The sequence below is a fragment of the Anas acuta genome, chromosome 3, assembly GCF_963932015.1.
Source record: "Anas acuta chromosome 3, bAnaAcu1.1, whole genome shotgun sequence".
NCBI classification, from domain to species: Eukaryota; Metazoa; Chordata; class Aves; order Anseriformes; family Anatidae; genus Anas; species Anas acuta.
This window is the reverse complement of record NC_088981.1, coordinates 119053944-119073175: the sequence shown is the minus strand read 5'-3', so window position 1 is coordinate 119073175 and position 19232 is coordinate 119053944. Positions and strand designations below refer to the sequence as shown.

At 39.7% G+C, this 19232-nt stretch overlaps 1 protein-coding gene across 4 annotated transcripts; it reads right to left on the bottom strand.

The window, feature by feature from the left end:
* Positions 1–424: 424 nt before the first annotated feature.
* Positions 425–19192, bottom strand: GPN1 (GPN-loop GTPase 1). Of its 4 annotated transcripts, XM_068679213.1 has the most exons (14): positions 19055–19192; positions 18875–18968; positions 17786–17825; positions 16225–16291; positions 15458–15495; positions 15103–15181; positions 14906–15000; positions 12784–12829; positions 9846–9992; positions 7264–7346; positions 5207–5246; positions 2467–2557; positions 1866–1973; positions 425–1191 (listed from the first exon to the last, which is right to left on the bottom strand). In XM_068679213.1, exons 1-14 carry the CDS (start codon positions 19130–19132, stop codon positions 1100–1102), a joined length of 1098 nt encoding a protein of 365 aa, XP_068535314.1. In that variant the 5' UTR covers positions 19133–19192; the 3' UTR covers positions 425–1099. The 4 variants fall into 4 exon arrangements, with proteins under 4 accessions (XP_068535314.1, XP_068535315.1, XP_068535316.1 ...); XM_068679214.1 differs by lacking the exon at positions 19055–19192 and having other exon boundaries at positions 18809–18940; XM_068679215.1 differs by lacking the exons at positions 16225–16291; positions 17786–17825 and having other exon boundaries at positions 19055–19073.
* Positions 19193–19232: the final 40 nt, after the last annotated feature.

Genomic DNA, 19232 nt, shown 5'->3' with positions numbered 1-19232 from the left:
TTCTAGCAAGCCCACAGTAAAAAGGAAAAGATTCCAGAGTTAAGAATGGTAAACAACAAGAGAACATGTGTGCCCCACTGGTATCTATCGAGAAAACAAGTATTAGCCCATGTCCAAGTATTTATCTACATGTCATGGAAACACTCATCTACAGAAACTCCTTGGTTTTAAGTTACATACAGATATGTACAGCAATTACACAGCCATGCATGCTTCAGTTCTTAGTCTACTGAGAATCAAGCCAGTTCTCATGGGAATTTTATTTACTCAGTATTTTCTTAAGAGTCATCTGTATTGTGTCTATTTAATGCAAGTAAGATGCATTTGCTGTGCATCCAGATGGGTGGGCTCTAAGTGCTGTAAGGGCAGAAAAAATTTCTCACATTAGAAAGGTGAAATGGAAACTGCTATTAACCATCACACATTTGTTACTTCATAAAATATATTTAATTAAAAATAAAGTATCAAACACTAGGTTGATGGAATATTATTAAACTACTTTGCTTTCAATTATTTATAGACTAAATGAAGCTTGTCTACTTCTCTAAAAGACCTTACATTTTTATCTCCAAAACCATAATACCGGGGGGGGGGGGGGGGGGGGGGTGGGCAGGGAACAAAACACAAGAGTTGCTCTTTAGATCACTATCTCAGAAAAAAAAAGAACACTTACATATCAGGCATTTCATGCTGTGGAAGTTCTGCTTCTGTCCTGGATGTACCACACACCTGTCTGCATGAGGTGAACATACTGCACTTCTGGAAACCAGTAAGATTATAATGCTCTCAAAACTCAAAATCTAAGCTCTCACCAGACATATCTAAACCATTTGGTACACAAGAAAGTGCAATCCGTTTCCTTCAGGTTTAGGAAGTCACAGTGGCAGATGACCAAATATACAGTCAGTTGGATATAAAACCTTCTACTCATATGACCAACAGTTACTGCAGGAAGAAAGATAGATACAGTATCAATGTATCATAGGGAGCTGTTCATAGAGGTAAGATTTCATGCATGGTTCCATTCAAGTTTCTTTATGATGTTTCTTTACTTTTAATTCCATTTCAATGGATTCCAAACCCTTTATTTCTGAGGGTCTCATTCATTTTGATTGCTTCTTCTCTGGTATTTCACCCGTGTCTCTTGCATAAAATTTCTGAAGGCTGGTTCTTCATGACTCTCCTCAGTAACTGAGAGAAAACAAACAAACAAACAACACAGTTCACTATTTCAGCATTCATTCTACTTCTGTTCCTAAAGAAAGCTAGAGTCAGGCTAGTCAGAGTGACACAAAGTCTACTTGGTCTCCAATTTCATTACAAGGGAGAGGAAAGAGGTGATCTTGTAATGGTAAATATGGTAAATAAGGTAAATATGAATGTAACAGGGTAAGTACGAAGATAGTCTGTGAGCTATCTAAACACAGTATCACACGCTGTTAAGAACTTAAAAGATTGTTTTAAGAACAGAGTGACAGGAATAGGGAAGAAAGACAGGGATGAGAATGGGAGGACCATAAAGAAGATGAAACGTGCGTTCAACAGGTTCAGGGGGTCACTGCATGCATGGTCCAAACATAACAAGTTCTCTGGTAAAAACATATTGTTTTATGTATTGTTGTATTAAAAATAATTACTTGAATATACAATTTACAATTGAACTTTCACAAAGAATACAGTGTGGAATCACTGGACTGAGCAGTGCGGGTGGGCTACTGCTATAAATTCATACACATATTTAGATGACCAAACGTTTGCTCGTCTCCTAGGCTCTTGTTACAGCTAATACAGCTATTGAAATACAGATAATATTTCATGCCTAGACAAGCAGCTTTTAGATCAGAACAGATCTCTCCTTCCCTTACCTTCATGGTCAATGTCATCAGTATCACTCTCCCTCTCTTCTTCTTCATCAAGAGTTCCTCGTGTTAGGATCAGCTCAGAGGGACCCATTGCAGAAGCATCATCAGACCCTTGGAAGGAACAGAAATGGCTATACACAAAACAGCACACTAACAGTAAGTTAGCTCCCTCCCTGACAACTTCTATTTACATACAACAAAAACAAGTACCTACTCTAAAGGGACGGAAAGCTTCTTATAGGTTCCAAAGATACAGGACAGGCTGTATCAACACCATACTGAACAACTCATATAAAGGTAACAGCTCAGCCAAGAGCAGAGCTTTCTCATTGTCCATTTTGACTATTTCACCTTTTCTAAAATACTTGATTATTCACAGTATGCCCATTGTTTTACCTACATACTAGGGTTTCCTCTTCTCACGTGTGTGATCAACCCATGGGAGAGCAAAGTCTGACCCATCCCCAGGAACTGGCGTCCCACTCCACTAAGATGAAGTTGCTATTATGCTTTTACAGTGAAGACAGAAAAGCACCATGCTACTTTTCAAGGCAGGCTCTTCAGAGAACTTCTGCAATAAACGTAATATTGCTAGTTAAAATACCTGCAAGTGTGTTGCCCTGCATACACACGGTGCCCATGTCCTTCCACAAGTGTTCCAGCTGATCTCTCTTTTGTTTATTTTGAACTTTCTCCTGTGGGTACAAAGTTACATTTGGCTTATGAACATTTTCAAAACGTATTTCTCCCAATACTTGCAGTCTGTCCTCTGGGGTGGGGTGGTGAAGTCAACAAGCATGTCTTATATTACAACTAGATCACAGAATCATAAAGGTTGGGAAAGACCTCCAAGATCATCTGGTCCAACCATCACCCTACCACCAATATCACCCACTAAACCATGTTCCTAGGCACCACGTCCAACCTTTCCTTAAACACCCCCAGGGACGGTGATGTCACCACCTCCCCAGCCAACCTGTTCCGATGCCTGACTGCACTTTCTGAGAATAAATTTCTCCTAATTTCCAACCTAAGCCTTCCCTGGCACAACTTGAGGCCACTCCTTCTTGTCCTATCACTAGTTACCTGTGAGAAGAGATGCTGACCCCCAGCTCCCCACACCTTCCTTTCAGGGAGTTAGAGAGAGCAATAAGGTCTCCCCAAGCTTCTACTTCTCCAGACTAAACAACCCCAGTTCCTTCAGCCACTCCTCATAGGACTTGGGTTCCAGGCCCTTCACCAGCTTTGTAGCCCTTCTCTGGACACGCTCCAGCGCCTCGATGTCCTTCTTAAAGTGAGGGGCCCAAAACTGAACACAGTACTTGAGGTGCAGCCTCCCCAGAGCAGAGTATAGTAGAATGATCACCTCCCTCGTCCTGCTGGCTGCAGTATTCCTCATAGAAGCCATCCTGTTACACAGAATGCTATTGGCCTTCTTAGCCACCTTGGTACACTGCAGACTCATGTTCAGGCAAGCAATGACCAACACCCCCAGATCCTTTTCCTCCGCACAGCTTTCGAGCCACTCTGCCCCAAGCTTGTAGCATTGCATGGGGTTGTTGTGGCCATAGTGCAGGACCCAGCACTGAGCCATATTGAACCTCATCCCATTGGCCTCTACCCATCACCCCATCCTGTCCAGGTCCCTCTGCAGCGCCTTTCTACCCATCAGCTCGACACTTTCCCCCACCTTGGTGTCATCTGCAAACTTACTGAGGGTGCTCTCAATTCCCTCATGCAAGTCATCGATAAAGATATTAAAGAGGATGAGCCCCAACACCGACCCCCAGGGAACACCACTGGTGACTGGTCACCAGATGGATTTCACTCTGTTCGCTGCTACTCTCTGGGCCTGGCCAGTTTTTAACCTACCAAAGAGTGCACCTGTCCAAGCCATGGGCTTCCAGCTTCTCCGGGAGAATACTGTGGGAGAATGTGTCAAAAGCTTTGCCGAAATCTAGGCAGGCTATGTCAACAGCCTTTCTGTCATTCACCAGGTGGGTCACCCAGTCACAGAAGGAGATGAGAATGGTCAGGCAGCACTTGCCTTTCATGAACCCACGCTGACTGGGCTTGATCCCCCAGTTGTCTCACATATGCTGTAGGATTGCATTCAAGATGACCCATTCTGTCATCTTTCCTGGCACTATGGTCAGGCTGACAGGCCTGTAGTTCCCCAGGTCCTCCTTACGACCCTTCTTATAGATGGGTGTCACATTAGCAAGTCTCCGGTCATCCGGGACCTTTCCAGATGACCAGGACCACTGACAGATGAAGAAAAGCAGCCCAGCAACCACATCCGCCAATTCCCTCAGCACACTCGGGTGGATCCCATCTGGCCCCATGGGCTTGTGACAGTCCAGGTGGAGCAGCAGGTCTCTAACTGTTTCCATCTGAACTGTGTGTGGTTTCTTCTTCTCCCCGTCCCAGACTTCCAGTTCAGGAGGCTGAGTACCCTGAGGATAAGTGGTCTGACTAGTAAAGACAGTTGTAAAGAAGACATTAAGAACCTCAGCCTTCTCATCCTCAGTAGTCACGTTCCCCTGTGTCCAATAAAGGATGGAGATTCTCCTTGGCCCTCTTTTTACTGCCAATATATTTTTTAAAACATTTTTTGTTATCCTTAACCATAGTGACCAGATTGAGCTTGAGTTGGGCTTTAGATTTCCTGTTTCTTTCTCTGCATAAACTGGCAACTTCCTTGTACTCTCCCCGAGTTGCCCGTCCCTTCTTCCACTGGACATAAACACTGAAAGTTACAAAGAACTTTTGTTTAAGCATGGAAAACAACCTCCAGTGTGAACTTAATGAAAATTTTCAGCAGCACCTGGAAAACAAACTTGGTGAAGTTGGGCCTGCAGAGAACTACCCTTGCACAATCAGAACTCAAGATAAGCAAAGCTACTCATTTTGGTACTCCAGTCTTCATTATTAATTGGCTCAGTCAAAACAGCAAACTTGACTGGTGCAGAAAGATGGAATGATATTCTTAACAAACCACCTTGGAAAGTTTTTTAAAAAAAAAAAATCACCACCACCACCAAAGTATCCTTCTGAACAGAAAATACCACAATCATTTTCTCACAATCTGCCCTAATAAACTTGAATTATTTAGCACTAGAACATTGATCAACATCTATTTTACAAAACATCTGCATTTTTGCAAAGATATGCTCCACCAAGCCCGGGGAAAAAGACAGATTGTGAGCTTCAGGAACACTTTTTCCACACCACGTATGAATAGTAAATGAAATGTTAGATCCTCCTAATGCAGAGGCAATTGTACGTATAAAATTGATCCCCAAGATACACTGCCTCAGTATACAATAGTTAAAAATACTTACCAATGTTTTCCTCAGACGCTCATATTCTGGACGATATTCCCTGCAAAGATAAATACACAGAGTGCATTCACTCTCAATTAATACATCATTCATATTAAGTATGGATCATTTTGGAGGTTTATTGCTATCCCAAACAATTTTTTTTTAGGCTTTCATGCTTGAGAGAGGTTTTGAAAAGACAAATCATACTTGTACCTGCATTTGGATTCTGAAACTAGAGGATGCATAATAAGTAAAACCGAACAAACATACTTCATTAAAATGCCAAACCTTTCTCACACATTTTTGTTGGATATAATAATAATACTAATAAAATAAAATAAAAAAAAAACAGCCCAATAGAGGTAGCTGTTTCACTACCATACCTAAACAGCAGATCACTTACTCTCCTCTAACTACAGACATAGCTTTCTCTGCCAGCACCTGTGCATCCTGAGACAGTTCAGTGGGAACTCTTAGAGGAAGACAACACATATCCTGCTCACCTACTCCCGAGCACATCACAGGAGGGCTGTCAACCCCCATGGTCCAGGCATGAAATCCATCATCATGAGTCATAAGGAATAGCTATCTGATCACCTTATGAGGATGGGGGTGGCTGCCTAAGTGTGTGGGACACATTATGGGGTTCCGGAAAAGAGCATCTGGGGATTGTGTGGGATTTATTATGCAATGTTTAGAGAAGGAATCAAAGGCAGGAAAAGGGAGGGATTGAGACTGGGGGAGAAACAAGCATGAGATATAGAGGGATAAGGGAATAACAGGCTCTGTTCATAGGTAAGCAGTAATTAATCAGCATGCTTGTCTGGTCATGCCCTGCACCTGATAAAAACAGTCTGTCCTATAACCTTATTAAACTCCATCTTCCAATACTTTCTAATAAGAGAAGACTCTTGCTCTGTGTACATATGTGTATAGGAGTCTGTGGTATCAGTGACTATGCAAGCGCAGGTTCATCAGTGAGTGTGTGATTGTTAGTGAAGATCAAACTTAACTAGCTGAAGAGCAGGATAGATCAAGCCAGAGCAGCTGGAGGGTAGGTGAAGTGGGAGTGGTCTGGAAGCCAGTGCAACAGGGAGTTGGACACCTATGGGTGTTAGAGTGCCTGTGTATCTCTAGGGGCAAGAGCACATGGGAGTCAGCTACTGGAACCAGGGGAATCCCAGAAAGTGCATGGGAGATAGCCTGTATCATCAACCAGAGCTGGGCTAGGGTCTCAAAGACTCATATTTCCAGGTGGCAGCAACTGCGAGAAAGGGATCCGGAGGAAGCTACTCAGCAGACTGAGCCTCTGAGCCTAGCTGCTGGAGGGATCCACGTTGTACGTATGTATATAAATTCCCACTAACAGACATTCTTCCTGCTCAGAGATGGGGACAGAATAAGGCCACTGAAGCTATGTTCATGTGAGTGCTCTTTGCATCCATCCGATCTGCACGGCTTGATGTATACGTTTATGTGGTGTATACATATGCCTTATGTGCATGTACCTACTGGGAGTACACCTCCAGCCTCACTACTGGTTGGATCTGGGGACATGAAGTTGTAGCAGCCTTGCTCAGGCTGTCTGAACCAGCATGATATATTTTCCTCTAACAGTGATCTATGGTCTGTCTTAGCTATTTCCATGCAACCCAAGTTAGTGGATTTGCTTTCTAATTTTATAGAGAAGTCTGGCAGTATTTCATGAGGAGGAATCCAGTAACAGCACATTCTCAAAGAATTCTTGAATTTCAACTAGCTCGCCTTCTCTATCTACTTCTTTCCAAGGGCAATACAAAGTTGATCATCATACAGAACCAGATCAAAAACCTAACTTCACAAGTTTGCTGGCATAGCTGGCTTTTAGTTTTTATCACTGAATAGCACAAAAATTCACCACTGCATAGGTTATTTTAATTGCTTCATTTTATGCTGACTCTTACATTTAAGAGTATTATAAACATTATGTTACCTTGACTTGAAAAGTGAACACTCCTTCAAATCAAAGGAGCGTGTTCATGAATCAGTAACTTCAGCAAGTATTCAGAGGGTCAGGAACCAAAGCATCACCTTACCTCTCATATTCATCTACAGCTTTAGAAAGCTGAACAAAAAAGTCATCCAGTCCTGTGCCTAGCACAGCAGAAACACCAACCACCTGTAAAAGAAAGCCATATTCCAGAACTGAACAGTAACTGAACCAAATTTTTAGGTAACTGATGGATGATGAGAGCTGGGAAGACTAAACAGTGCCTTGGAAAAAAATACCTAAGGGAATCTAGTGATAACCATTAATCAGCAGCATGAGAGTAAGAATACTGTACTTCTGTCACTCCTCCTTTCAACCTCGTTCTCCACTTAGTTGCTAATGTTTGCTACCCGCTGCTCCCCGCCCCCCCCTTGACCTAAGCTCTTATTTAACCAAGGAAGCTGGGCCTTATTGTCTCTTATAAAGTTTATTGCAGGAAAAGGGGAAACAAACAAAACACAACAATGCAACAGTTAAGAAAAGAAAGCCTGGTTTTACAGACCACTCCTGTGCCTCCAGTCTCAATACCCCCACAAACAGAGTTAAGACAATACAGCACCTAAACATAATGAACAAGATGGGGAAATTGGGGTGGTTTCACACTGATAGACAGCTAAGCTTCACCAATCTCTCAAACCCCTCCCTCTTCAAGGGAACAGAGGGAGAAAATATGATAAAAAAAAAAAAAGGGCTCAACTGATGAGAAGGACAGGGAGATTGCTCACCAGTTACCGTCACAGGCAAAACAGTCTCAGCATAGGGAGATTAATGTAATTTATTGCCAACTACTAACAGAGTAGAATAGTGATACACTAAAAACACCTTTCCCCTAATCAATCCTTTTCTACTTACACACACACACACACCACCAAGCAGCAGAGGGGAACAGGGGTTGTGGTCAGTCCATAATGGCTTCATCATCTACTGATCCTTCATCTTCTCCCTCTTCCCCTGCTCTAGCTTGGGCTCTCAGCATGGATATCTGCTCTGCCATGGTACACCACAAGCTGCATGGGACAGCCTGCTCCACCATTGTTCTCTCCACAGGCTGCAGGGAAACTGCTGTTCTGGCACCTTCTTCACTGATCTTGGTGTCTGTAGGGTTTTTTCCTACATTTTCTCACTTCTCTCTCCCAACTGCTGTTGTGCAACATATTTTTCCTTTCGTAAATATATACTCTCAAAAGAGATGCAACCAGTGTCACTCATTGGCTCAGCTTTGGCCAGCAGTGGGGCCCTTTTGCAACCAGCTGGAACTGATTCTTACCTAACATGTGGCAGCTTCTAGACTCTTCTCACAGCAACCAATCCTGAAGTTCTGCCACCCCATAAACAAAATCTTGCCACATAAGCCCAATACAAGCAATAAGCAACAATAATAACAATAATAATAATCAAGCCTGTCTTCTATTTACTTGGTTACTGTTAGCAACCCAAGTTGTCATTCAGAACATAGTATTTTAAGTTGTTAGTATAACTGCTGCAGTATCAGTGTACTAAAAATAAGCAACAAAACAGACCACAAGAACTGACCTTTTGTCTCTGAAATTCTGTCTCTGTATTTAGCTGAAGCACATTTAAAAATGTATGCAATCTAACTGCAAATAAGGATTTGGAAGTACTTTAGTCACGCATATGGCACCATTTCAGTCATTTTTGAAATACTGTATATTGTTCTCTACAGACATTTAAAATATTCTTGTTTTAGCTCTATTCTGTCTATATAAATGTAATCATTTATTTCGTCTTGCTTGTAATATCCATAAAAAATACAATTGTTTGCTCTTTCTTAAGTAAAAGCTAATGCAAAGCACAACTGTCTGAACCCATTTGGCACAGGCTATGGAATCATTATCATATTCCAACATACAGTGTTTTCAGAGAAACTTAATGGATTTGTCCTCTCAACACCTGATAAATGTAAAAAAACTTTCACTTGTCTCAGCAAATATACAGTTTTTTGGCTTGCTTTTGAGATTATTTCCCTTCTTTCTACATAGAAAATTGCCCAATTGTACTTGAGACTTCCAGAACAAGGAACATTATCTGAGATGGGAGACGTAATTTACAACACAGAACATTACCTTTTAGCAGCCCATCTTACCTTTTTTCCAATGATTAATCGCAATTTAAATGCTACTCAGCATGACAAGGAACTGCAGTTACTTTATGTTCAAATCAGCAAATCATCTCCCTAAAGAAAGGTTCGGGAACAAATTCCAATTCAAAAGGGTGGTACAAAGCTCTTTTACAGGTTAGAATGCTTGAGGCTGGAATATACCTCTGGTGATCACCTAGCCCAACCTCTTCTGCTCAAAAAAGCAGGATTAATTAGAACAGGCTGCTTAAGATCTTGTCCAAGCAAGCTTTGAGTATCTCCAAAGGCAGAGATTCCACAACCTCTCTGGACAACGTTCTTCCAGTGCTCAATCACAACTTACGTTTATACAACTTCCTGAAATTCACTTCATGTCTGTTGCTTCTTGTTCTTCACCACTGAAAAGAGTCTGCCTCTGTCACATTTACTTCTTTGCATCATGTATTTATATACATAGGTAATGTCCTCCTTGAGCTCCTTCTCTTCTCCAAGCTTTTGTGAAAGTTAGTTAAAAAAAGGAGGAATCTTACCTTCAATGAACTGTAAAATTCATCCAACACTAAACTCATAGAACGAGTCAGGTTACTGACATAGGACGTCTCTTGATTCAGGGCATCTTGAAAAGTCTCAAAGTCCTGCATCCATTCTACCGCAAAGCTGTGATCAATAATGTCAGTCTGGAAGGAGAAGACACACCTTTCAGAAGTAATAATGATTCATTCTTTGTTCCCAGCCTAAGGGTAATTAAAAAAGAAATAATTTGTTTTAAACTTACTCTCATAATGCTGATCTTTTCAAAATATTCAGCCCTGGTCTGAAGTTTTCCAAGGTCTGTTTTTAGTCAAACCAACTACTTCAATACAGGAAGAGGGGGGGGGAAAAAAAAAAAAAAAAAAGCACTATCTCAGTTTGAAGGAGTGTTTAAGAAAAAAAATGAAAGTCTGGTTATAAAAGTTTCTATGGTTTAGTGGAACGGGGCATTCAAAAATTGCTGTACAAAACAGCTTAATTTGTAAATACTACATGTTATGACTAATGCCAGACAAGAACAGTCTTTGCCAAAGATGCCGTCCTTTCTTGATTGGCTGGGAGGCTGGGGGCATTTTCTTGCTGGGTAACAGACTACAGGACCTTTATAAATGGAACTGTGCTCTGACCTCAAGAAGCTATTATCTAAACTCAGAGCATGACCACGGTCACAAAACAGGTGAGATGGCTCCATAATTTTACACAGTTGAGTAAGTGAACAGTCAGTCTATTAAATAATTTCACAAACAAATCACAGTTCATGCAAATCCTCAGTTTAATAATAAGGATTATAATAAGGATAATAATAAGGATAATAATAAGGATAATAATAAGGATAATAATAAGGATTTAATAATCCTCAGATGCTTATTACAACATAAGCATCTAAAACAGATATATTTAATTTCTCAGCACCAGTAGGAAGGAGTATTTCCTACTGTTATTTAAAAGATTTGTGATGGAACTGAATCCATCAAGGGTCCAAAGCCTAATTTGAGACAACTTGATTAAATTCTATAAAGAAAATTTAATCTGTTCTATAGTTTGGTGCCTTTTTTATTTTCATCTGCAAATCTAACATCCTGTAAATCTATGTCATAGAATCATAGAATGGCTTGGGTTGGAAGGGACTTTAAAGATCATCATGTTCCAACCTGCAATGCGCAGGAACACCTTCTACTAGACCAAAGCCCCATCCATGTTGGCCTTGAACACTTCAGGGGACGGGGCATCCACAGCTTCTCTGGGCAACCTGTTCCAGTGCCTCACCACCCTCATAGTGAAGAATTTCTTCCTAATATCTAATGTAAACCTACCTTCTTTTAGCTTAAAAGCATTACCCTTGTTTTATCCCAGATAGAGTCCCTCCCCATCTTTCCTACAGGCCCTTAAAACACTGGAAGGCCACTATAAGGTCTCCCCAAAACCTTCTCTTCTTTAGGCTAAATAACCCAAGCTTTCTCAGCCTTTCTTCATAGGAGATGCATGAAGTTATGAATCCTAAACCTTGGGCCTACCTTTCTTTTCACATATTAAAGTCACATACTTTTTTAGTCTTTCCAGAAATCCATTTTGTTAGGATTGATTTTCCTACCTCATGCCTTTCTCTATAAAAAAAAAATGCTTAACAGCTTATTCTACAATAACTGTCTAGAGTTAGAAAGAAAACAGCACACAAAAACTTGCTAAGTAAGCACACAGGTATTAAAGACATGCATGGTAGGGATCACTGGGAACATGAGCATAATTGGAGCACATCAGACACTTATCACTGAGTAAGAAGGGGTGAAGTAAAATTTCGCATTCAAAGCACTGGCCTTCTAAAGGAAGCATGCAAGATACACATGCACACACAAAAATTGCTATGTCAGGGAACATCTAATTGAATATGAAGGATGGAAGGATGCCTGTGGGAAGAAGAAAGAACACTCACAACAGAAATCTAATGAGTCTTCTAACACTTGAAATTATGTTAAAGGAGCTGGCTAACTGTCAAGTTTAAAAGCATTCATTTTAGGCTCCAGAACAGTACTTTACACAGCAATGGAGGCATAGCCTCAGCCTAGTAAATACCTGCTTTCCAGCAGATCCTGGTACATTTTAAGTGTAAGCAATTACAACCATACACATTCTGTTGTTTTGCCTGCTAAAAAACATGGGACTCCTTCCTGAAAACAGGCAGGTGTTACACAATTTCTACTGTAAGTCATCAACTTAGTGCTGAGAACCCAGGAATAAGGCAATTGTTTTGAGGAAGCAGTGGAAAGTAAGGGCAGATTCAGTAATGAACTTGCGTTACAAAATTAAGTTTCCTTATAGCATAGGGTTAAGCTTTTAGGAAGGGAGGCCCATCCATGGATAGCATACTTAAAACTGAGTGTACACAAAACACATAAAACCATCAAAGGAATACTGAAGCAGCATGGATTTCTCTTGGACAGTGTCCCAACATTATACATGCAAAGATTAAGAACAGGACTGGTATCAGCCACCCAGCCAGCTTCAAAGCAGGGAAAATCTACACCTGTAATATGGACATTTAGTGTTTCATAAGCACTAGAAATAGATTTGAAACATGTATTTTACAAAATTCAAACACACACAAAAAGATTTAGGAATAATCCGAAAACCTCAAGAAATCAAACATGTAACAGATACTGCAAAACATTTTTCAAATTTTTAGTATCATGTCTGATTTCAATTTTTCAGTGTAACTGCTTGTCCCTGATTTTTCTTTTGCCTTTCTTTGCCAAATTAAAGACCTCTTCTAGATTCAGTTTTCAGCCTGCAGCTCCTTCTCAGCCTTTTTCCTTTATTTTTCCAGGAAAAAAAAAACATAGTATTAGTAGTAAGTATTGTAGTAAGATGAACACACTATGTTAAAGCAAGATAAGCAGAACAATGTTCTACTGGAACACAGGAATCACAGCTTTAATTTACCTTGTTCATGACAACAATGAAAGGTAGTTTCGTCTTGTATAGGATACTAGAAGGAAAATTAAAAAAAAAAAAAGAGCCATTAAAAATTAATTTAATACTCATTAAAATAGAAAAAATATTAAGCATAAGGCAGATAAGACTTGTGCAAAACTGCATACATGAGGCTTTGTAAAGAAAATATTTTTCTCTGCATCAATTATAAATGATGGATGATAATTTTCAACCATATTTGCATACTCCTATCACAATGATATAGCAATTGACCTTGGTAGAAGGACTAATAGTTTTTTTTTTTTTTTAACCATTTACCAACATTTCATTTACCATAAATTAAGACGGCTCTAAATACGATCTTTACATAGGTATTCAGTCCCTGGTTTAACGTAATAGAAAGCAGAGAAATCCATGTATGAGGAGGAAGTCAATAAATCAGGAGACAGTATGTGTTCACATGACCTCATACCATGCTGAGCTCAAGACAAATCTAGAAGAGTCACTGAAAACCTCAAGAATAACAAAAAAGGAGTGACGTCATATTATGGGTTTACAAGAAGGGGCTCAAACTAGCCTATATTTATACATCTTTAGATAAATTATTTTATAAGCAACAGGCAATTAGATGTAATCTACCTATCCATCATCAAACTGAAGTCTCATGGATTATTTAATGTTTTCAGTGGCAGCTTTGACCAGATGACCTCCAGGCCTCCTTTGGTACCTAAATTATTTTGTTTACCCAAAGGGGAAACCACCAAGACAGGCAATAACCAAAACAGCAGATTAAATATCTCAATCTGAGGAACCTGCTTTGGCAGGGGGGTTGGATCCGATGATCTTTCAAGGTCCCTTCCAACCCCTGCAGTTCAGTTCTGAGATTCTGTGAATAGGAGGTACCGTAACACTAAAAAGGGAATGACTGCATTTTTTGTTTGTTTGTTTTGTTTGTTTTGTTTTAATTGCCAGTAACAGCTTAGTCTAATTAGGAAAAAAAAAAAACTAGCATAGAAGTACTATTGCAACAAAGTAGCTTTTAAGACAAAGATGCTAAACGAAGACAAATCCCAGACTTAAGCAAGATTTATCCACAATGGTGCCTAGAATCAACAACTAAATTCAGTCTTGACTGAGAAAGTTGAATGGTTTCAAATCTAGCATGCCTGAGGAGTCTAGTAACATTGCCAGAAAGAACAAACAAAAGTCACAGATTTTAAGAAGCGAGAGCAAAGACGGGGCTTTCTCATCAACAAACTGCTATGTATTAAAAGAGACAAGCTACAGTAAGCCATAAACTCAAACAACTGCTGCTAATGTGTGTTCAGGAGATGCTATATTGTTACACTATTGTCTGATTGGCATAACAGTTGAGGAACAAAGGAAAAAAAAAAAAGAGCTTATCAATAATCACATAATCTAAAAATGACACATTTTTCTTACTTCTGTTCTCTGTTTTCGTTTTTTTTTGGGATGTGTTCCCACCTGCATATTCTTCACTGGGGTGAACAGGACAACACAGCAAAACACAAGAGTGCTCACACAAGTACAAATCACAGTGTGGAAAGCATCAGAAGGATTTGTAGGTGTAGACAGCCCTACACATTGACATAGCTGTAACTGTAAAGATGTGTATCACCTTTAAATCTCTTTAGAGACTTTGTAGATCTGTAGACTTTGCAAATTAAAAGATTACAGGCAGGAATTCTGTATGCTAAATCTCTACTTGTCAAAAATTTAAGTTTGAATCATCATGTCTCAAACTTAACTACAGTCAATACCTGAAAGAACTGTGGTAAAAGGAGTTAACATTGGAATTCACATATAAAATAATATATGCTCCATTTTTACTTTTACAAAAGAAATCTATTATTCAAGTCAGAAAACAAATTGGATATAGCCATTGTAACATTCTGACTATGCCTTTACCATGGCCAAAAAGACATGGTCCTTCTTCTCAGCCACATTTCCAAGAAATTAAACGGACATATTCTCCTTAACTGAAAAGCTACTCACATGAAGTCTAAACAAAAGGTCGTGTGTCATTCCTCCCCCCTCCCATCCCTCCCTGATAAATAGCAAGGAGACAAAGCAATCAAAAAAGATGCACTGCATTTTCAGCTTTTCTTACCTACAGGCATACAGCATGTTGGACATAAAGGTGATAGGATTAGTACTGCGAGAGGTGTCCATCACGTAAACAACAACAGAAGGAAAAGAGGAAGCCTGGAAATATGTGGAAAAATACAATTTAATTAGAAGTACACGCTGTTCAATAGGCACTTTTTCCACATAGCCTCAATGTCAAGTTACATAGAATACACTTACTAAAGCTTCAGTTATAATGGTTCCTGATGCTGACCATGTGAACACCTCAATTTGACCTGGTGTGTCAATAATGACATACCTGTTAAGAAGTCACCCGCAACAAACAAAAAGGGAAAAAATTAGTCAAGCACAAGGTCCTGTCATGACTAGACTAACACAGGTACAGAAGAGCAAATCACATGATCATTCTGCTCAGAACAGAAAAGCTTTTCCCAAACAGTGACAAGATTTAAGAACACACCTGAAAAGATTTTTTTTTTTTTTAGGATTAGGATTAAATTAGGATATTTAAACCATTTCACATATTTTTTCCACATTGATTCCAGAATAGTAAAACTTGGTAGAATATACTTACTTGGATGCATTTTGTCTTTTTTCAATAAACTTCATCACCTGATTGAAAAAGAAGCAGTATGCATTGTATTCAGACTCAGAACAGGAAACACAAATAGTCATTTCATAACAGAAACATTAAATTGAATAGCCACACATGTACGTATCAAAAAAGCTGGAAGTCTAAGCCTTTCATTGTGTGAAAATAGATGGCTTGAAAATACTCAGACAATGCATATGCCAAAAATTACCTTAATTTTACCCATAATCTAGTACCTGGTGAAAAAAATGACATAATAAATGCAGTTGTTCCCTATTTCCTAAGAGATTGTGCATTGCTTTAATATTGTGAATAAGGATCCCATCTCAGTGCCGATTTAGCATTAAGATTTATGAGAACAGTCAATTATCAAATAACCCTAGGAAAACTTAGCTGGTTTCCAGAAGTGAGCTTCCCTACTTCAAAATCTGAGCAATCATATAAAAGAAAATGTTATCCTGAACATCATGCAACAGAACAGTTATATACAAAGACTTAGAAATTGACATTCTGTACAAATAACTTCCAAATTTTACAAAAAAAAAAAGAGATGGGAAAAAAAAAATATATATCTCCCTTAAATGAGACCTAATGAAATTTGGCTGCTTTTCAAAATAGGGAGAATACTATTAACTCTCAAAAAATATTTAAGGGTTAAACAACAGTGATTTCTGAAGCTCCAGCTACGCAAAAATCCAGTCCCCAGCACAGTATCCATAGCCCAGTATCACATAGGAAAAACCTCATACCTGATCAAATCTTGTAGCAAAAAGATTGAGAGAGGTCACTATTCCACCATTTGGGCCCAGCCCATATCTAGACACTCCATTTAGGAAAGCTGATGACTATACAGACCTCAGAGGGCTTATTTTTAAATTCTGATAGTAGCTGGCCATTGACCTTGGATGCCTTGCAGCAGAAGACAATTCTCCCCATACACAATTAAGCCTTTTAAGTGATGCAGTACCTGGGCAAGAGAAAGACTACTTGCTATTTGTTGAAACACATGTGATTGACCAAAGGAAAAGAAGCTACAACGTGGCTTCCTCTTACCATTATTCAAGCATTACCATCTCCGGCAAAGAAAAAAAGAAAAAACAAGTGCACTTATATACTAAAGCCATCATTGTCTTTCCAAAAAAGATTAACACAGCCAGTAACTCAGAGTTTAACAATGTCCTGAATGCAGTTCATTTTTAAGATTATGTACTTCAAAAATACAATTAAAAGATTTCTTACACAAATCATTTACAGAAGAATTTAAATGGAAAGAATTGGACTTAACTTTGTAGAGACACTCAAAATGTCTTGAAGATTTCAAAATTGTTTTTCACACATACGGGTCTATACTAATTATGTTCATGGAAACAAAGACTCTTTTAATTGCATCCTGTAATTTCCTTACTGCACAAGAACCAGCACTGATTCATTAGCACACACAGTCTTCTGGGGGTACTGCTCTAAATATCCAAACATGCTAACAGACACACCCCTTAAGCGCTATTTGATGAGATACTTAAACTCCAATGATGGCTAACAGAGACAGCAAAGCAAGTAATGCATCTACATACCAAATTCAAACTTACGTTTGAATGTTTTGCTAGCAACTCCTAATCAAATAACAGCCAAAATCATAATCCTAACCTCCATCATCCCTTCTTTTTCCCTAAGAGTAAATGTAAGAGCCATGCTAGTATGTCAAATCCAAACACTGTATATTAACTCCACCTGCAAAGGCTGTTGCTTGAGAAACAAAGGACCTCCATACCTCTTTGGAACTGCAGTCCTTTTAGTGTAATGTTACTGAACTACAGTTATCAAATTACTGTACCGTGTAAGCCATCAGTCCAGTGTCTTAGAGATTCAGAGAGACAACAGTGCTTTGATTACCGTCAATGTGTAAATAGTTTTCTTCACTTACTACAAGCAAACAGTAATTTGAATATTTTTAATAATAAATAACATGAGATTTGTAAATACATGGGGAAAAAGCTGCTGGCTTCCCCCATGAAAAATAAAAGCTCATTGAAAAAAAAAAAAAAAACACACACAAGAAGAGTGCATGCTATTTATAAAAAGGCACTACTAGGCAGAAACACTTTTAGCGCACTTTTTACACCTAAGTATCAAATCTTATTTAACATGTATTTCTAATCTCTCATGTAAGAAGTACAGTGAAAAATCATGCACTAGTCTGCATTGTTGCAATCCCCAATGCCTCCTGTCCCCTTTATCTTGATGTGAAGAAGTGACAGGCAACTTTTACAAAATCCAAGATTTCAAAGATTACTGTAAGACTAAAAAGGATACTGTTTCATGACTTCTTTGTACTTCACAGTGTCCCGGATATCTAAAGTGGGAATACACATAAACAGTTTTAATATATTTCTTTTAAAACAGTCTTATTGATTTGCTGACTAGTGAAAGCCTTTCCCTTTCTAGCGAGTCTCCTTCTTCCTCACTAATAGATCTAGAACCAACAGGAAAAATCTCACAAGCAGAATAAATAAGATTTAACAGATTGTCATCATATACATGAAATTCACTGTTACTCCTCTGAAACAGCACCAGGTTAAGTTTTTGAACTGTAACTACTTCAACTGAATTTTATTCTCAGCTCATCAACAACAGTTAATAAAGCATATATATTTAACCATCTTATGCAAGATCCAGCACTACAATGCATTATGGAATCCTTCATCTGACATCAATAAAAAAACTTTGGAACCACCAGCTTTCTTATTTTCTACAGAGACAGACTGACAAATGTTAGAAAGTTTGAAAGAGAGAACCCTCACAAACCTAAGGATTGGTATGGTAAGCTTTTAGGAAAAGCAAACCTTTTGGAATGGCCAGATATAAAGCCTGTTTATTGTTATTTTCTCTACAATCAACGTTTTCAAAAGAGCTTTAAAAAGTGATTTGGTTGCACTTACAGCTACCACAGCTCTGAAAACAGGAAACCTGATCGAATCTGCTAAAATGCTCATTGCAAATGAAAGGAAAAAGGTGCACATTAAACCACACAAAATAATACAAAGTATGTACAAATGCAATAGTAGAACGGTTTCGGTCCTAAAAATTCACAATCAAGGGAAAAAAAAAAAAAAGTTCTCCTCGCGGTAGGACTTCGTATCTCTTAAAGAGAAGATAAATAGCCTAATCAAATGCCTTACATAACACAGCCTCCCTCCCTTTCTGCGAAACATCAGAAAAACAGTATACTAAAAAAAGGGTTAGCTTCCTTATGGCAAAAGATATTTTTCTGTTCTTGTGGACTCGACAAATACGCGCCAGCTCTGATCTCGGACCACCCCTCCATCTTTCACCAACCTCAAGCTGCCGACCACCCGGCACAGCACCAGCGAGCCGGACTCGCGTCGGCGCGGCGGGACTCACCGATGTTGGCAGGGAAGGGCAGGCTGTGCACGGCGGGGTCCAGGTTGATCACGTACGGCGGGCAGCGCTGGCCGTGCAAGTGAGCCGCGAGTCGCTAAGGGGACACGAGAAGGCGTCAGGCCCCGCCCGACGCGGAGACAGGGGCGGGCAAACCGACAGCTCCCCGCTGCCGTCTCTCACCTGCACAAAGGTGGTCTTCCCGGAGCCCGCCATGCCCAGCACCAGGACGCACACCGGCGCTGCCGCCGCCGCCGCCATCTTCCCAGCAGCCGCTTGTTCTTCCGGGGCGCGGTGGGGAGGCGGGGACCAGCCTCGCAGCTTCCCACGCGTCGTTGCTCCGCCGCCGGCCGGTTACGTA

Bases quoted from the DNA above. Each gene is read 5' to 3' on its own strand.
- GPN1 (XM_068679213.1), bottom strand. From the start codon at position 19,132: ATGGCGGCGGCGGCGGCAGCGCCGGTGTGCGTCCTGGTGCTGGGCATG. The intron at 18,969-19,054 runs GTGAGAGACGGC...GTGTCCCCTTAG, and splicing joins GGAAGACCACCTTTGTGCAG to CGACTCGCGGCTCACTTGCA. The intron at 5,247-7,263 runs GTAAGGTGATGC...TTATCTTTGCAG, and splicing joins GCTGTAGATGAATATGAGAG to GGAATATCGTCCAGAATATG.